The 15,744-nt window shown below is 41.5% G+C and overlaps 1 protein-coding gene across 6 annotated transcripts in view; it reads right to left on the bottom strand.

Annotated features, from left to right (window-relative positions):
• The window catches only part of RNF168 (ring finger protein 168), a 42,686-nt gene extending 30,704 nt beyond the window's left edge, over positions 1-11,982 (bottom strand). For 2 of the 6 annotated variants that reach the window (XR_007477571.1, XM_033403785.2), the window contains exons 1-2: positions 11,435-11,980; positions 11,010-11,346 (exon numbers count right to left, since the gene is read on the bottom strand). Coding sequence is in view for 5 of the 6 variants with exons in the window: in XM_033403785.2 (XP_033259676.1) it covers positions 11,010-11,310 (301 nt within the window). In the remaining variant the exon portion in view is untranslated. Of the gene's footprint in view, positions 1-11,009; positions 11,347-11,434 lie in introns of all 6 variants that reach the window. The other 4 variants (XM_033403786.2, XM_033403787.2, XM_049710273.1 and 1 more) reach the window with 3 other exon arrangements.
• Between the last annotated feature and the right edge of the window lie 3,762 nt (positions 11,983-15,744).

Genomic DNA, 15,744 nt, shown 5'->3' with positions numbered 1-15,744 from the left:
AAGGAGAAACTACCAGAGCCAACACTTCCAGAACTCTGGAAAACAAAGGTTTAGAGCAACCAAGAAAATGGTAAACCAAGAAAAAGGCAACTTCAGGAAGATTGGTTCAAGATGGTGGAGTAGAAGGAGTTGTGCTCACTCCCTCGTGCGACGGCACCGAAATCACAAATAACTGCTGAACAATCATCAACAGGAAGACACTGGAACTCACCAAAAAGATACCCCACATCCAAACACAAAGAAGCCACAATGAGATGGTAGGAGGGGCACAATCACAATTAAATCAAATCCCATAACTGCTGGGTGTGTGACTCACAAACTGGAGAACACTTATACCACAGAAGTCCACCCACCAGAGTGAAGGTTCTGAGCCCCACGTCAGGCTTCCCAACCTCGGGGTGCGGCAATGGGAGGAGGAATTCCCAGAGAATCAGACTTTGAAGGCTAGCGGGATTTGATTGCAGGACTTCGACAGGACTGGGGAGAACAGAGACTCCACTCTTGGGGGCACACACAAAGTACTGTGTGCACTGGGACCCAGGGGAAGAAGCAGTGACCCCATAGGAGACTGAACCAGACCTACATGCTAGTGTTGGAGGGTCTCCTGCAGAGGCGGGGGGTGGCTGTGGCTCACCGTGGGGACAAGGACACTGGAAGCAGAAGTTCTGGGAAGTACTCCTTGGCGTGAGTCCTCCCAGAGTCGGCCATTAGCCCCACCAAAGAGCTGGGTAGGCTCCAGGGCTGGGTCGCCTGAGGCCAAACAACCAAAAGGGAGGGAACCCAACTCCACCCATCAGCAGACAAGAGGATTAAAGTTTTACTGAGCTCTGTCCATCAGAGCAACACCCAGCTCTACCCACCATCAGTCCCTCCCATCAGGAAGCTTGAACAAGCCTCTTAGACAGCCTCATCCAGCAGAAGCCAGGCAGCAGAAGAAACAAGAACTATAATTCTGCAGCCTGTGGAACAAAAACCACATTCACAGAAAGACAGACAAAATGAAAAGGCAAAAAAAAAAAAAAAAAAGAAAAGAAAAGGCAGAGGACTTTGTACCATATGAACAAACAAGATAAAACCCCAGAAAAACAACTAAATGAAGTGGAGATAGGCAACCTTCCAGAAAAAGAATTCAGAATAATGATACTGAAGATGATCCAGGACCTTGGAAAAGGAATAGAGGCAAAGATAGAGAAGATGCAAGAAATGTTTAACAAAGAGCTAGAAGAATTAAAGAACAAACAAACAGAGATGAACAATACAATAACTGAAATGAAAAATACACTAGAAGGAATCAATAGCAGAATAGCTGAGGCAGAAGAACAGATAAGTGACCTGGAAGACAGAATGGTGGAATTCACTGCCATGGAAGAGAATAAAGAAATAAGAATGAAAAGAAATGAAGACAGCCTAAGAGACCTCTGGGACAACATTAAACACAACAACATTCGCATTATAGGGGTCCCAGAAGGAGAAGAGAGAGAGAAAGGACCCGAGAAAATATTTGAAGAGATTATAGCTGAAAAATTCCCTAAAATGGGAAAGGAAATAGCCACCCAAGTCCAGGAAGCGCAGAATCCCAGGCAGGATAAACCCAAGGAGAAACACGGCGAGACATGCAGTAATCAAACTGAAAAAAATTAAAGACAAAGAAAAATTATTGAAAGCAGCAAGGGAAAAATGACAAATAACATACAAGGGAACTCCCATAAAGTTAACAGCTGATTCCTCAGCAGAAACTCTACAAGCCAGAAGGGATTGGCATGACATATTTAAAGTGATGAAAGGGAAGAACCTACAACCAAGATTACTCCACCCAGCAAGGCTCTTATTCAGATTCAACAGAGAAATCAAAAGCTTTACAGACAAGCAAAAGCTAAGAGAAATCAGCACCACCAAACCAGCTCTACAACAAATGCTAAAGTAACTTCTCAAAGTGGGAAACACAAGAGAAGAAAAGGACCTACAAAAACGAACCTGCAACAATTAAAAAAATGGTAACAGGAACATAATTATCGATAATTACCTTAGACATGAATGGATTAAATGCTCCAACCAAAAGACATAGGCTCGTTGAATGGATACAAAAGCAAGACCTATATATATGCTGTCTACAAGAGTCTCACTTCAGACCTAGGGACACATACAGACTGAAAGTGAGGGGATGGAAAAAGATATTCCATGCAAATGGAAATCAAAAAGAAAGCTGGAGTAGCAATACTCATATCAGATAAAATAGACTTTAAAATAAAGAATGTTACAAGAGACAAGGAAGGACACTACATAATGATCAAGGGCTCGATCCAAAAAGAAGATATAACAATTATAAATATATATGCACCCAACATAGGAGCACCTCAATACATAAGGTAACTGCTAACAGATATAAAAGAGGAAATTGACAGTAACACAATAATAATGGGGGACTTTAACACTTCACTTACTCCAATGGACACATCATCCAGACAGAAAATTAATAAGGAGACACAGGCTTTAAATGACTCAATAGACCAGGTAGATTTAATTGATATTTATAGGACATTCCATCCAAACACAGCAGATTACACTTTCTTCTCAGGAATAGGAATAAACCTAGGAATAAACCTACCTAAGGAGACAAAAGACCTGTAGGCAGAAAACTATAAGACACTGATGAAAGAAATTAAACATGATACCAACAGAGAGATATACCACGTTCTTGGATTGGAAGAATCAATCATGTGAAAATGACTATACTACCCAAAGTAATCTACAGATTCAATGCAATCCCTATCAAATTACCAATGGCATTTTTTATGGAACTAGAACAAAAACTCTTAAAATGTGTATGAAGACACAAAAGACCCCGAATAGCCAAAGCAGTCTTGAGGGAAAAAAACGGAGCTGGAGGAATCAGACTTCCTGACTTCAGACTATACTACAAAGCTTCAGTAATCAAAACAATATGGTACTGGCACAAAAACAGAAATACAAATCAGTGGAACAAGATAGAAAGCCCAGAGATAAACCCAAGCACCTATGGTCAACTAATCTATGATAAAGGAGGCAAGGATATACAATGGACAAAAGACAGTCTCTTCAAAAAGTGGTGCTGGCAAAACTGGACAGCTACATGTAAAAGAATGAAATCAGAACACTCCCTAACACCATACACAAAAATGAACTCAAAATGGACTAGAGACCTAAATTTAAGACTGGACACTATAAAACTCTTAGAGGAAAACATAGGAAGCACACTCTTTGACATAAATCACAGCAAGATCTTTTTTGATCCACCTCCTAGAGTAATGGAAATAAAAGCAAAAATAAACAAATGGGACCTAATGAAACATGAAAGCTTTTGCACAGCAAAGGAAACCATAAACAAGATGAAAAGACAACCCTCAGAATGGGAGAAAATATTTGCAAACGAATCAACGGACAAAGGATTAATCTCCAAAATACATAAACAGCTCAAGCAGCTCAATATTAAAAAAACAAACAACTCAATCCAAAAATGGGCAGAAGACCTAAATAGACATTTCTCCAAGTAAGACATACAGATGGCCAAGAAGCACATGAAAAGCTGCTCAACATCACTAATTATTAGAGAAATGCAAATCAAAACTACAATGAGGTATCACCTCACACAAGTTAGAATGGGCATCATCAGAAAAGCTACAAACAGCAAATGCTGGAAAGGGTGTGGAGAAAAGGGAACCCTTTTGCACCGTTGATGGGAATGTAAATCGATACAGCCACTATAGAGAACAGTACAGAGGTTCCTTAAAAAACTAAAAATAGAAGTACCATATGACCCAGCAATCCCACTAACTGGGCACATACCCAGAGAAAACCATAATTCAAAAAGACACATGCACCCCAATGTTCATTGCAGCACTATTTACAATAGCCAAGACATGGAAGCAACCTAGATGCCCTTTGACAGACAAATGGATAAAGAAGATGTGGTACATATATACAATGGAATATTACTCAGCCATAAAAATGAACGAAATTGGGTCATTTGTAGAGACGTGGATGGATCTAGAGACTGTCATACAGAGTGAAGTAAGTCAGAAAGAGAAAAACAAATATAGTATATTAACACATATATGTGGAACCTAGAAAAATGGTACAAATGAACCAGTTTGCAGGGCAGAGATAGAGACACAGATGTAGAGAACAAACATATGGACACCAAGGGGGGAAAAGTGGAACAGTGGGTGGTGGTGATGGGGTGAATTGGGCGATTGGGATTGACATATATAAGTTAATATGTATAAAATAGATAACTAATAAGAACCTGCTGCATAAAAAATAAATAAAATAAAATAGAAAACTTCAAAAGAAAATGTCTTGCTGTTTCCAATGGGGTTTTTTAGTGGTTTGTCTAAGATATATCTCTATGGAGATCCTAGTGTTGTACCTTTCTTATTCTTCTAAACCCGAGTAAATGTGAATTATAACATTAAATGTTTAAAAAAAAAGAAAAAGAAAAAGCCAATCTCAAAAGCAGTAGGGGGCTTCCCGGGTGACGCAGTGGTTGAGAGGCCGCCTGCCAATGCAGGGGACACGGGTTCGTGCCCAGGTCCGGGAAGATCCCACATGCCGTGGAGCGGTTGGGCCCGTGAGCCATGGCCGCTGAGCCTACACGTCCCGAGCCTGTGCTCCGCAACGGGAGAGGCCGCAACAGTGAGAGGCCCGCGTACCGCAAAAAAAAAAAAAAAAAAAAAAAGCAGTAGGAAAATTTTGGGGACACTTTACTTGTTCTTGCCCCACACACTCCTCAGCATACTGGCAGTCTTTAAGAGGGAAACCCACGTTCTCAGATTGGGACACTTGTTCCTGGTTCTGGAGGGAAATGAGCAGACTCAGGGCAAGACACATGCTCAGAAAACATCTGAGAAGACCCTAAGCTTTCACCTTGGGCTGATCCCAGGCTCAATTCAAGGCTGGCTAAGTGCTGAAGGACAGCCTTGGCACCAAGCCAATGTGTCAAGACAGAGAAGTGCTTCTTTGTTTTGTTTCTTTTTCTTGTTTTTTCAGCTCCTGACATTCAAAGAAATCTGTCAAAACACTAACCAAACACAAACTAAGACAAAGACTCGGTGATCACACACATTAAGGAACACAGTCTTTGCAAAAATAGTTTGGGAAACTCAGTAACAAATGGCCTATTATAGCCTTCAACAATCAAAAAAATGGTAAACCCCAGGGAAAGGGAAGAATCTGATTCCCAGAGTTACCACATTGTAATATTCAAATGTTCAATTTTCTCCAAAAAACCAACCACAAGGCATACTAAGAAACAAGAACGTTTGGACAATTCAAAGGAACAGAAACCATCCGTAAGGAAGTCTAGACATCAGACTTACTAAACAAAAACTTTAAAATAACTGTCTTATCAACAAATGGCACCAGGAAAACGAGATATCCACATGTAAAAGAATGAAGTTGGACCCTTCCCTCACACCATATACAAAAATTAACTCAAAATGGGTTAAAAACTTAGGGACTTCCATGGCAGTCCAGTGGTTAAGACTCTGCGATTCCAATGAAGGGGGGCAGGTTCAATCCCTGGTCAGGGAACTAAGATCCCACATACTGCACAGCACAGGGGGTGGGGGGTGCGGTAAAAAAAAGGATATACAACCCAATAAGAAAAAAATGAGCCTGAGATCTGAACAGACTCTTTACCAAAAGAGACAGACAGCAAAAAAGCACATGAAAAGATGCTCATATCAAAACTTGTCAAATTGCAAATTTTAAATACACTCAGTTACTGCACATTAATTATACTTCAATAAAGCTATGAAATTTTAAAAAATAAACTTAAATAGCACTCACAGAAAAGCAAACAGATGTGCTCACGTGACATGCAATGGCTTGGACTGACTACAGATAATAACACTGTGTATCATGAAGGCTGATTTTAAAGAATGACATTATGATGGACTCTGTTAGTTTCCTATTTCACACCCAGTCTTCTTTGCTTCCTTATTAAAAGAACCTCAACTGTGTTCAAGAAAATGTGTCCAGCTAAAACAAGCAGAACTCTTTATCTGTGGCTGTTTTACCTTTGTAATAGAGACGCCACCCACTTCCCTCCATGTCCATGCTGGAATACGGGAGCACAGCATTTGTACTGTGACCACGAGGACAAAAGCCAATACTAAGGATGGAGGGGGGAAAAAACGGGGAGGAACCTGGTTCCTTGATGACATCCACATGAGTCAAGTCCTAGATTGCTTGCCTCTGAACTTGTTGAGAAAAGATGTCTTCCTTGTTTAAGCCATTATTTGTTGCTGTGTCTCTTACACATAGTTGATCAAAATTTGTAACAGTGAGAGAATTTAGTTCAGAAGTGGGGTCTGAGGTACTAGTCACCCAAATCAGCGCTATGTCACTGTCCAATTTTATGGTCCCACTCTTTTCCCTACTAAGTCCTTTAACTTTTATAAGAGATCTAGTGAGATTTTAAACTCAATTTATGTTGTAATTCATCAACTCACAAGCTCAGGCTCTGGTTTTTGACAGTATCAGCCTATGACTGCAAAAGATGAGAAAACTCTCTTAGGGAAATCACAGAAACTTCCTGGGTTTTTTAATGCCTTAAGAAAGAATTCTACTTAAGTAAAATTTCTGAGTAATGGAGGGGGGGAAAAAAGAATTCTATACAAACCCATGGCAAGCATCCATAGCCTCTCCTTAAGTGGGCACTTTATTCTAGGTAATAACTTAAGGAACTGTTTCATCACTGCATGATATTGGACTGCTAAAGTCACATCCTCTGTAACTAATTTTATCCTCACGGCCATCAAACCCAAACAGTTGCTACAACCAATGTGAGATTCCCACATCTCTGAAGGTCTCCTACTTGCAACTAATCTTGCTATCAATTATCAAACAGGTCTGCCTAGTAATAGCATATTATAGAAATCAAACATAGAAATAATCTTTGGGTGGGCCTGAGACCCAGGTCCTAAAGGTATGTAACCAGCAATAACGCCCAATTACACCATGAGAGTTGTTCTAGCAAAAATACCATTTCCGCTGCTGCTCAGACCTGGATTCCAAAAGTCCAAGCGGTGCTGCCCCTGAAGAAGTGGGTTTCTCTGTCACCAGGCTTGCAGGTCAGTCTTCCTGCTCACTGCTACATATTCATATTGTTTACTTCTAAATCCAGGTCTTAGGTCACATGCCTGACCCTAGGAGATGGGAAGTATGAATCCTGTAATTTCGTGGAGAAGACAGAACCCTTAGGTAGGAAACTATCAAAACGTAAGATGTTGTGCAGCCACAAATTGTAACTGTCCACCACTTACGTTATTATCTTTACCATCTTAACCTCAAACATTTTACACAAGACACTTCTATACAATGACAGTTAATTACCCATCACCACTTTTTAGTCATACTTACTGAACGGCCACCTAAAACTACATATAAAGCTCCTGAAGAAAACAGGGGAAAAGCTTCATGACATGGGATTTAGCAATGATTTCTTGGATATGACACCAAAAGCACAAGTAACAAAAGTAAAAATAGACAAATGGGCTACATCAAACTTAAATACTTCTGTCCATCAAAGGACACAATCAATAATGTGAAATGGCAACCTATGAAATGAGAAAATATTTGCAAATCATATCTGATAAGGGTTAACTCCAGAATATATTAGGAATACTAACAACTCAATAACAAAAAAACAAATACCTGATTAAAAAATGAGCAAAGGACCTAAATAAACATCTTTCCAAAGAAGATATGCAATGGCCAATAAGCACATGAAAAGATGCTCAATATCATTAGTCATTTGGGAAATGCAAATCAAAACCACAATGGGATAGCATCTCCCACCCACTAGGATGGCTGTATGAAACAAAACAAAACCATAAAGTAACAAATGACCAAGATATCCTAAAAAGGAACCCTTGCACATTGCTAGTGGGAGTGTTTAAGATTGTATAGCTGCTATGGAAGAGTATAGCAGTTCCTCAAAAAATTAAACATAGAATTACCATGTGATCCAGCAGTTCCTTTCTGGGTACATACCCAAAAGAGTTGAAAGCAGGGATACAGACACTTGTACACCAATGTTCATAGCAGCATTATTCACAATAGCCAAAAGGTGGAAGCCAAAGATGGAAGTAACCCAAAGATCCATTGACAGATGAATGCATAAACAAAGCATGGTAAATACATACAATGAAACATTATTTAGCCATAAAAAGGAATGAAATTCCGACCCATGCTACAACATGGATGAACTCTGACATTATGCTAAGTGAAAGAAGGTGGTGATCTTTTTGTAGTGTATAAAAATATCAAATCACTGCTGTACCTCTGAAACCAATACTGTAAGTCAATTATACTTCAATTTTTAAAAAAACTGCCCAATTGCCCTCCTGGAAAAAAGAAAGAGAGAGGAGAGGAGATAAGGGAAGGGGAGGGGAGGGGAGGGGAGAGAAGGGGAGGGGAGGGGAGGGGAGAGAAGGGGAGGGGAGGGGAGGGGAGAAAAGGGGAGGGGAGGGGAGGGGAGGAGAGGGGAGGGGAGGGGAGGGGAGGGGAGGGGAGGGGAGGGGAGGGGAAGGGAGGGGAGGGGAGGAAAGGAAGAAGCCACATACAAAAGCACAAACAGCTACTATGATTCTACTTATATGAGGTACCCAAAGTAGTCAAATTCATAGAGGCAGGAAGTAACAATGGTGGTTGCCACGGGCTGAAGGAAGAAGGAATTGGGGAACTGTTGTTTAATGGTATGGAGTTTCAGTTTGGGAAGATGAAAAAGTTCTGGAAAGGGATGGTGGTGATGGTTGCACACCTATGTGAACGTACTTAATACCTTGGACTGCACACCTAAAAATGGTTAAAATGGTAAATTTTGTTATGTATACTTTACCAACAATTTAAAAAACACACTAAGCTACCACTTAACACCTCCTAGGATGGCTGTAAAAAAATTAAAAGAAAAAAAAAAAAAAACCCAGAAAATAACAAGTGTTGGTTAGGATGTGCAGAAATTGGAACCATTACACATTGTGGTGGGAATGTAAAACGGTGCAGACCTGTGGAAAAGTTTGGCAGTTTCTCAAAAAGCTAAACATAGAATCACCATATGATCCAGCAATTCCACTCCTAGATATATACACAAAAGAAATGAAAACATATTCAAACAAATACTTGTACATGAATATTCATATCAGCACTGTTCGAACAGCCAAAAGATGAAAACTACCCAAATGTCCATCAATGGATGAGTGAAAAAAATATATCCATAAAATTATTCAGCCCTAAAAAGGAAAGAAGTACTGATATAACCTTGTATGAACTTTGGAAGCATCATGCTAAGTGAAAGAAGCCAGACACAACAGATCACATACTGAATGAACACACTTATATGAAAAACCTAGAACAAGCAAATTCATAGAGATTAGAAACTCCGGAAAGGGGGAGGGGAGCGGAAGAGTCATTGCTTAATGGTTGAAGAGTCTGTCTGGGGTAATGAAAAAGTTTTGGAAACACAGTGGTGATGGCTGCAAAACATTGTGAATGTAATTAACAACACTGAACTGTACACTTAAAAATGGTTAAAATGGCAAATTTTATTTACCACAATAAAAAGAACTCCAAAATAAGGCAAGTAGACCAGAGCATAAGCACCACATTCAAAGCCTAAACATGAAACACCGCATGACTTATTGATCACGTGAGTGATCAGGCTGCTAGCGTCCAGTGTTCAGTTTGGAGCATAATGAATAGTACATACTGTGGAGAGCTATGAATAAAAATGGATGAACTAGATGGAACTGGCCACAGAAAGCTATTTTAGGCTCCCAGTGTAACAGGGAAGAGGCAAATCAGACTAGATGTAGGATCTGTTTTTTACTTTAACCTTTGCTTCCTGTTTCTTTTGTTCACTAAAAGGATACTGTCTACACATAATGGCTTGCCTGGGGGAACCCTGCCTCTCTGCCTGAATGTTAAACCAAAGTGCCTTTGCTCAAGGAAATGTCTGGGATATTTGCAAAATTTATGGCTTTTTTACTTTACTTCCTCATCTCCTCCCCCTCTCTGTGCTATAAAAGAAACTGGCATCCAAACCCGGTAAGATGGTTATTTTGAGACTTTAGTCGGCTATCTTCTTGGTCTGCCGGCTTTCCAAATAAACTCGTATTCCTTTCCTCAACACCTCGTCTCTGATTTATTGGCCTGTCGCCAGGGAGCAGAGAGAGCTTGTATACTGTAACACTTGCAAGCTGAAGAATTAAATGAATGGCGATGCACGGCAAGTAAGTTAGAGAAAGTAATTTAAAGTGAAAAAGATATTAACACAAGAATCCAGTAGTTTCCTTACTTCTGCTGTTGCTATACTACACTACTGCTCATCTGTGACTATATAACTTTTCACATGACTTAAGACTCTAGCAGGCAATTCTTTTGTTCTGGGTTTTTTCTTTCCATTTTTAATCCAGCAAATATCAATTGAATACAGCCTGCGCTGTGACAATGAACAAAATCGTGCCACTGACCTTAATCAACATTTTGGGACCTATAAAACCCAAATACCCCTGAAAAATTTAGACAAACACTAACCGGGCTTTCTGTTTTATTCTTTAAAAAAATGGATTAGGGGCTTCCCTGGTGGCGCAGTGATTAAGAATCTGCCTGTCAATGCAGGGGACACGGGTTCGATCCCTTTCGACCCCTGGTCCGCAAGATCCCACATGCCGCGGAGCAACGAAGGCCTCGCACTACTGAGTCTGTGCTCTAGAGCCGGCGTGCCGCAACTATTGAAGCCCGTGCGCCTAGAGCCCGGGCTCCGCAACGAGAAGCCACTGCAATGAGAAGCCCGTGCACCCCAACACAGAGCAGCCCCCGCTCGCGGTAACTAGAGAAAGCCCACACGCAGCCACGAAGACTCAACGCAGCCAAAAAATAATTAATTAATTTAAAAAAATGGATTAGTGGTGATTGGCTTTTAAAAGGATTTTTGATTTTAGATAACAAACGCGCTGGGTTTTACTCACCAATTTCCTCTGATTCTTGCCCAGAGGCTCTCAGCTTGCATTCCTCTGTATAGTGTTTTTGAATTATCTCCCACAGTTCCGTATTGACAAGAGAATTTGTTCGGGTATGGTACCGAGTCCACGAAGAGACCCGGCGGCGACAGAAGGGACAGCACAAATTTGCCTTTTCGACAGTCGATTGGAAGCATGGTTTACAGAGCGTGTGGTTACAAGGGAGTGTCACAGGCTCAATTAGGATTTCCACACAGATCTGGCACTGGCATTCCAACAAGGAAGGGATGGCGTCTTTGGGTACAGCCATTTTGATATGCTAATAAGGCATATTCAACATCAACACCTGAAAGAGAAAGAATCGTATTTCCAGCCCAAGTAAGGAAAAAGCAAATTAACAGTTTTGTGTTTAAATATTATGCTCAGCAGCCTACCAGAATTCAGAGATTGGGAGTATCAAACGTCTTGAAGTAAAAAGATGTTCTGCTGGCAAGGTAAACAGTACGACCCTGGAAGGCGGTGTATTTGTCCATGTTTAAGACAAACATCCGGAAAGAAAACAAATGAACCTTGGCTGCTCCCAGGCGTTAACAACCTCTGCGGCAAGGAGAACGGTGGGCTCTGGCTCTTTGGCGCCGCAGGAGGCTCGCACCAAGTTCCCCTCCTCCCTCTTACCAGGTGAGGATGCTCTCTTAGTTCCAGGCAGCCAAGCCCGAGGCCGCCTAGGCGCGCAACCACCAGGCCACCGCTCGAGAAAGAACGCTGCTTCCCCCCGGACGCCGGGCTCTGCTGGAGCGGGACTCCAGTCTTACCGCTGCTGTGGGGCCGCAAGCGAGCATTTCCCGGGGCTCTGAGTCCACCCCTCGCCTTTCTTCGGTCAGCCAGAAAGCCTCATCTTGGCTGCAGTGCTGTAGCAAACCGACAAGGGCTAGTGACGTCACAGCTGCCCGCCAAAACGGCCCCTCCCACCTTACAGAACCGACCAAGAGCAGAGACGGCTAACATTTGGCCGGGAGGGACTTCCGGGCCTGCGCGCGCGCCGCCCGCCCCGCCCCCGGGAGAGGGCCCTCCCCTTGCGTCGCAACCCCTGCGGCTCCACTTTTCCCGCGTGATTCTTGCTTCCGGAGGCTGCGGAAGCCCGGCGGTGTCGCAAGGTTAGTGTCTGGGCAGAAAATGGGAAACCTCAAAACAAACTAAAAACCGAATAGTAGTTTAAAAAATTCTTTCCTCAGTACTCCTCAGAATACACTTCTGTTTTCGTTAATTTGTAACTAAGCCTCTTAGGTCGCTTTCCAAAGTTCTTGGAGAAGCGTCTCCGAGAAAGGCTGTGGTCAGAGAATCCACAAACTTGCTGCAGTTTAACAGGCACTTGGGAAACAAACTTTGGTGCTGCTGCCACGATCCTGGGCTTAACTACTTTATTGTTAAATTTCAGTCTAGAGCAGTCAGAATTACAAAGGAAGTCAAAAGGAAAATATTTCATCTTTTTATGCTTTTGGAATAAGTTTTTCTACTTTGGTATTGAGTTCTTTTACTGACAACTGATCCTACTGAATTGAGTTGTATGAAAAAGTAGATTTTGGCTAAGAAAACGGTGGGGATTATATAAAGACTGTGATCTCTAGTACTTAAGAACCAAGCTTCATAGAGACAAAGTAGAGTTATTATTTAATGGATATAGAGTTTCAGTTTTACAGGTTCTGGAGACGGATGGTGGTGATGGTTGCACAATTTTATGAATGTAAATATTTAATACTGCTGAACTGTACACATAAGAATGGTTAAGGTGGTTCTCACTACTGCACTTGACTAGTCTTAAAAAAATAATAAAAAAATTTTTAAATGGTTAAGGTGGTGAATTTTATGTTATGTGTGTTTTACCTCAATTTTAAAATTTTTGGAAAAAAAACAGGTCTGAGTTTTCTGAGGAAATGCTAAATAGCTGTGGACGAAGAGGAAAGAAAGTCACTGTGCATGTAAATAGTCATTAAGGTCTTTTAGGTTTGCTGAGGTCATTTAGGTGCTGGAGATGAGTGGTTTACAGATGAAGGCAAAACTAGGAGGTGTGGATCCTTTCCAGAGAGCTTTGGAAGTTTCATTTTTTTTTAACTCGAGTTCAAAAAACTGGTTGTCATCCAGTTGTCCATAGTATCAATCCCTTAATTCCAGGCTCCCTAATGTGATCCCAACCTCCTTTTCCTGTGGAATCTCCTATTATTCTTTTAAACATTCAGTTATGATCTATTCACTGTCATACAAATCTTGTGTTTTGGGGCCATTGCTTGAAATCTCAGTTCATCCTAAATGAGTTGCTTCATGGCTTTGCCTCCTTCAAGGATCAGTTCAAGGCACTTCCTCTAGGAGATATTTCTCCACCACACAATGATACCCCTCCTCTGAACTCACTCATTTGTATATTGCCTAGTGATTATGGGGTTTTTTGTAATCTTATTTTAACTCTTGCATTTTGATTTCTATTTTCCGGTACCTGTGTCTTGTGTAATGGATACATTTTATGTGCTTCCTCAGATTTCCCTGGCCTCGTTTACTTTGCGGACCCACAGTCCTTTCCTCTGCCTGGGGCTGACCAGTTGCATTTCTGGAATCTCTGGCTTCTCCTCCCACTTCTGGGATCCTGTGAAACACTGCACTGAACAATGCAGTCACTGGCTTCCCAGTGGCTGCTAGGAGGGCTTAGATGATGCATCCTGGAAGTATGAGGGGGTCACTCCCCACAGAGCCAATTTTGACCAATTGAAAACAGTAGACTTTGTGAGCACAACAGAGAAATTTTCCTTCCTTCTTCCTATTGAAACCAAGCCCCTCTAAAATCGAGTTTCCCTGCCAAGTTTATGATTAACCTCTCTGTAGAAAACTTTATTCCCTTTTTTGTTCCAGTAGGATTGAGGAGTATCAAAGAAAAGGGGGGATTGAAACCAAGCAGGACCCTGCAGGGCCCTTCTGGCTACAAAGGCCCCTCCATGTTTCCTGTTTCTTGTAGGAAACAAAGGCTTTTGTTTCCTAGCCCTTCCCTGAGTTCCAAAGAGCAGACTCAAGCCGTTACAAATTAGGGAAGGGAGGAAATGCAGAAACAAAGGAAAAGCAGCCGAGTAGAAAAATTAATAATAGGTTAAACAATACTTCAGTGATAAAACACTCCTAGTTCCTTCTCAAGGGATGTACAAAACGATCTGATGTATATCTTTTGAGTTGTTCTGAAGAAATTAAGGCTCACCCCACCCAGGTGGAGGATGGTGACTACATGCTGATCATAAGCACTAGACCCTAAACTTGTAGAAATCGGTTGATGATTAAGATTCCGGAAACATCACCCTGTTACCTCACAACCAACCAATCAAAAGAAAATCCGTGAGCTGCAACCCTCACATCAAAAGGTGCCTTTAAAACCCTTCTCTGGAAGCCACAGAGGAGTTCCTGTCGTCTTTCCAGCACTAGCTGCCCGTTCTCTTTGCTTGGTGCCCTGCAATAAACGCTGCACTTTCCTTCAACACACCCCCATGTCAGTAGGTTGGCTTTGCTGCATGGCGGGCAAACAGACCAAGTTTGGTTCAGTAACACTTCCAACACATGGTTTCTCTCTCTCTCTCTTTTTTTATTTGGCATGGTGTCTCTAAACAATGTGTCTGGAGAAGGACAAGACTGAGTGCATGGATCTAGCAAGCAACCTATTGTCAAGGAGGAGCCAGCAAGGTAACACATCATCTTGTATTACTTCTCATCCTTCTCTACATAACAGCCTTCCAAAGTGTTACTCATTCTGGTTGTCCTGAATTTGTACCTCCCAAATAAAGCGTCAGTGTTTAACTTTTACCTGTAGGGCAGGATCCACATTTTAAAATGTTTCTGTTATTCACACTACCTAGTGCATGGCATTTATTCAAAAAATATTATAGGGCTCCCCTGGTGGCGCAGTGGTTGAGAGTTCACCTGCCGATGCAGGGGACACGGGTTCGTGCCCCGGTCTGGGAAGATCCCACATGCTGTGGAGCGGCTGGGCCCATGAGCCATGGCCGCTGAGCCTGTGCGTCTGGAGCCTGTGCTCCGCAACGGGAGAGGCCACAGCAGTGAGAGGCCCGCATATCGCAAAAAAAAAAAAAAAAAAAAAATTATAAATAGGACTTGCCTGGTGGTCCAGTGGCTAAGACTCCACGCTCCCAGTGCAGGGGGCATGAGTTTGATCCCTGGTCAGGGAACTAGATCCCACATGCCGCAACTAAGAGTTCGCATGCCGCAACTAAAGATCCCACACGTGGCAACGAAGGTCCCACATGCCACAACTGAGACTTGGCACAGCCAAATAAATAAATTTTTTTTAAATTATAAATATATGGTCAGTGTGTGAGAATTCCCTTTCTAGTACAAGTAACTATGGAACTGTACTAGAGAGAAAATGCACATCAACATACAAAATATATTAGATGTTTTATTTATTTATTGCTTTTAGTACATACACTCACATGGTTCAAAATTCAAAAAGTACAAATAGATTAACATTGAAATGACTTCCTCCTACATTTGATCCCTAGCTTCTCAGTTTTCTTCCCTAAGAAAACCAATGTTACCACTTTTTAATGTATTTCTCCAGAAGAAGTTTATGAAGTTTATAGATATAGTAGCCTATATGTTTGTTTTTGCCCGTTTTTTCCATTTAGCAATATATATTGGAAATGAATATTTTATTTTATTTTTTTTATTTTATTTTTTTTTGCGGTACGCAGGCCTC

Source organism: Orcinus orca, chromosome 5 (genome assembly GCF_937001465.1).
Source record: "Orcinus orca chromosome 5, mOrcOrc1.1, whole genome shotgun sequence".
Classification (NCBI taxonomy): Eukaryota; Metazoa; Chordata; class Mammalia; order Artiodactyla; family Delphinidae; genus Orcinus; species Orcinus orca.
The sequence above is the reverse complement of the archived record's forward strand: the minus strand, read 5'-3'. Positions and strand labels throughout refer to the sequence as shown.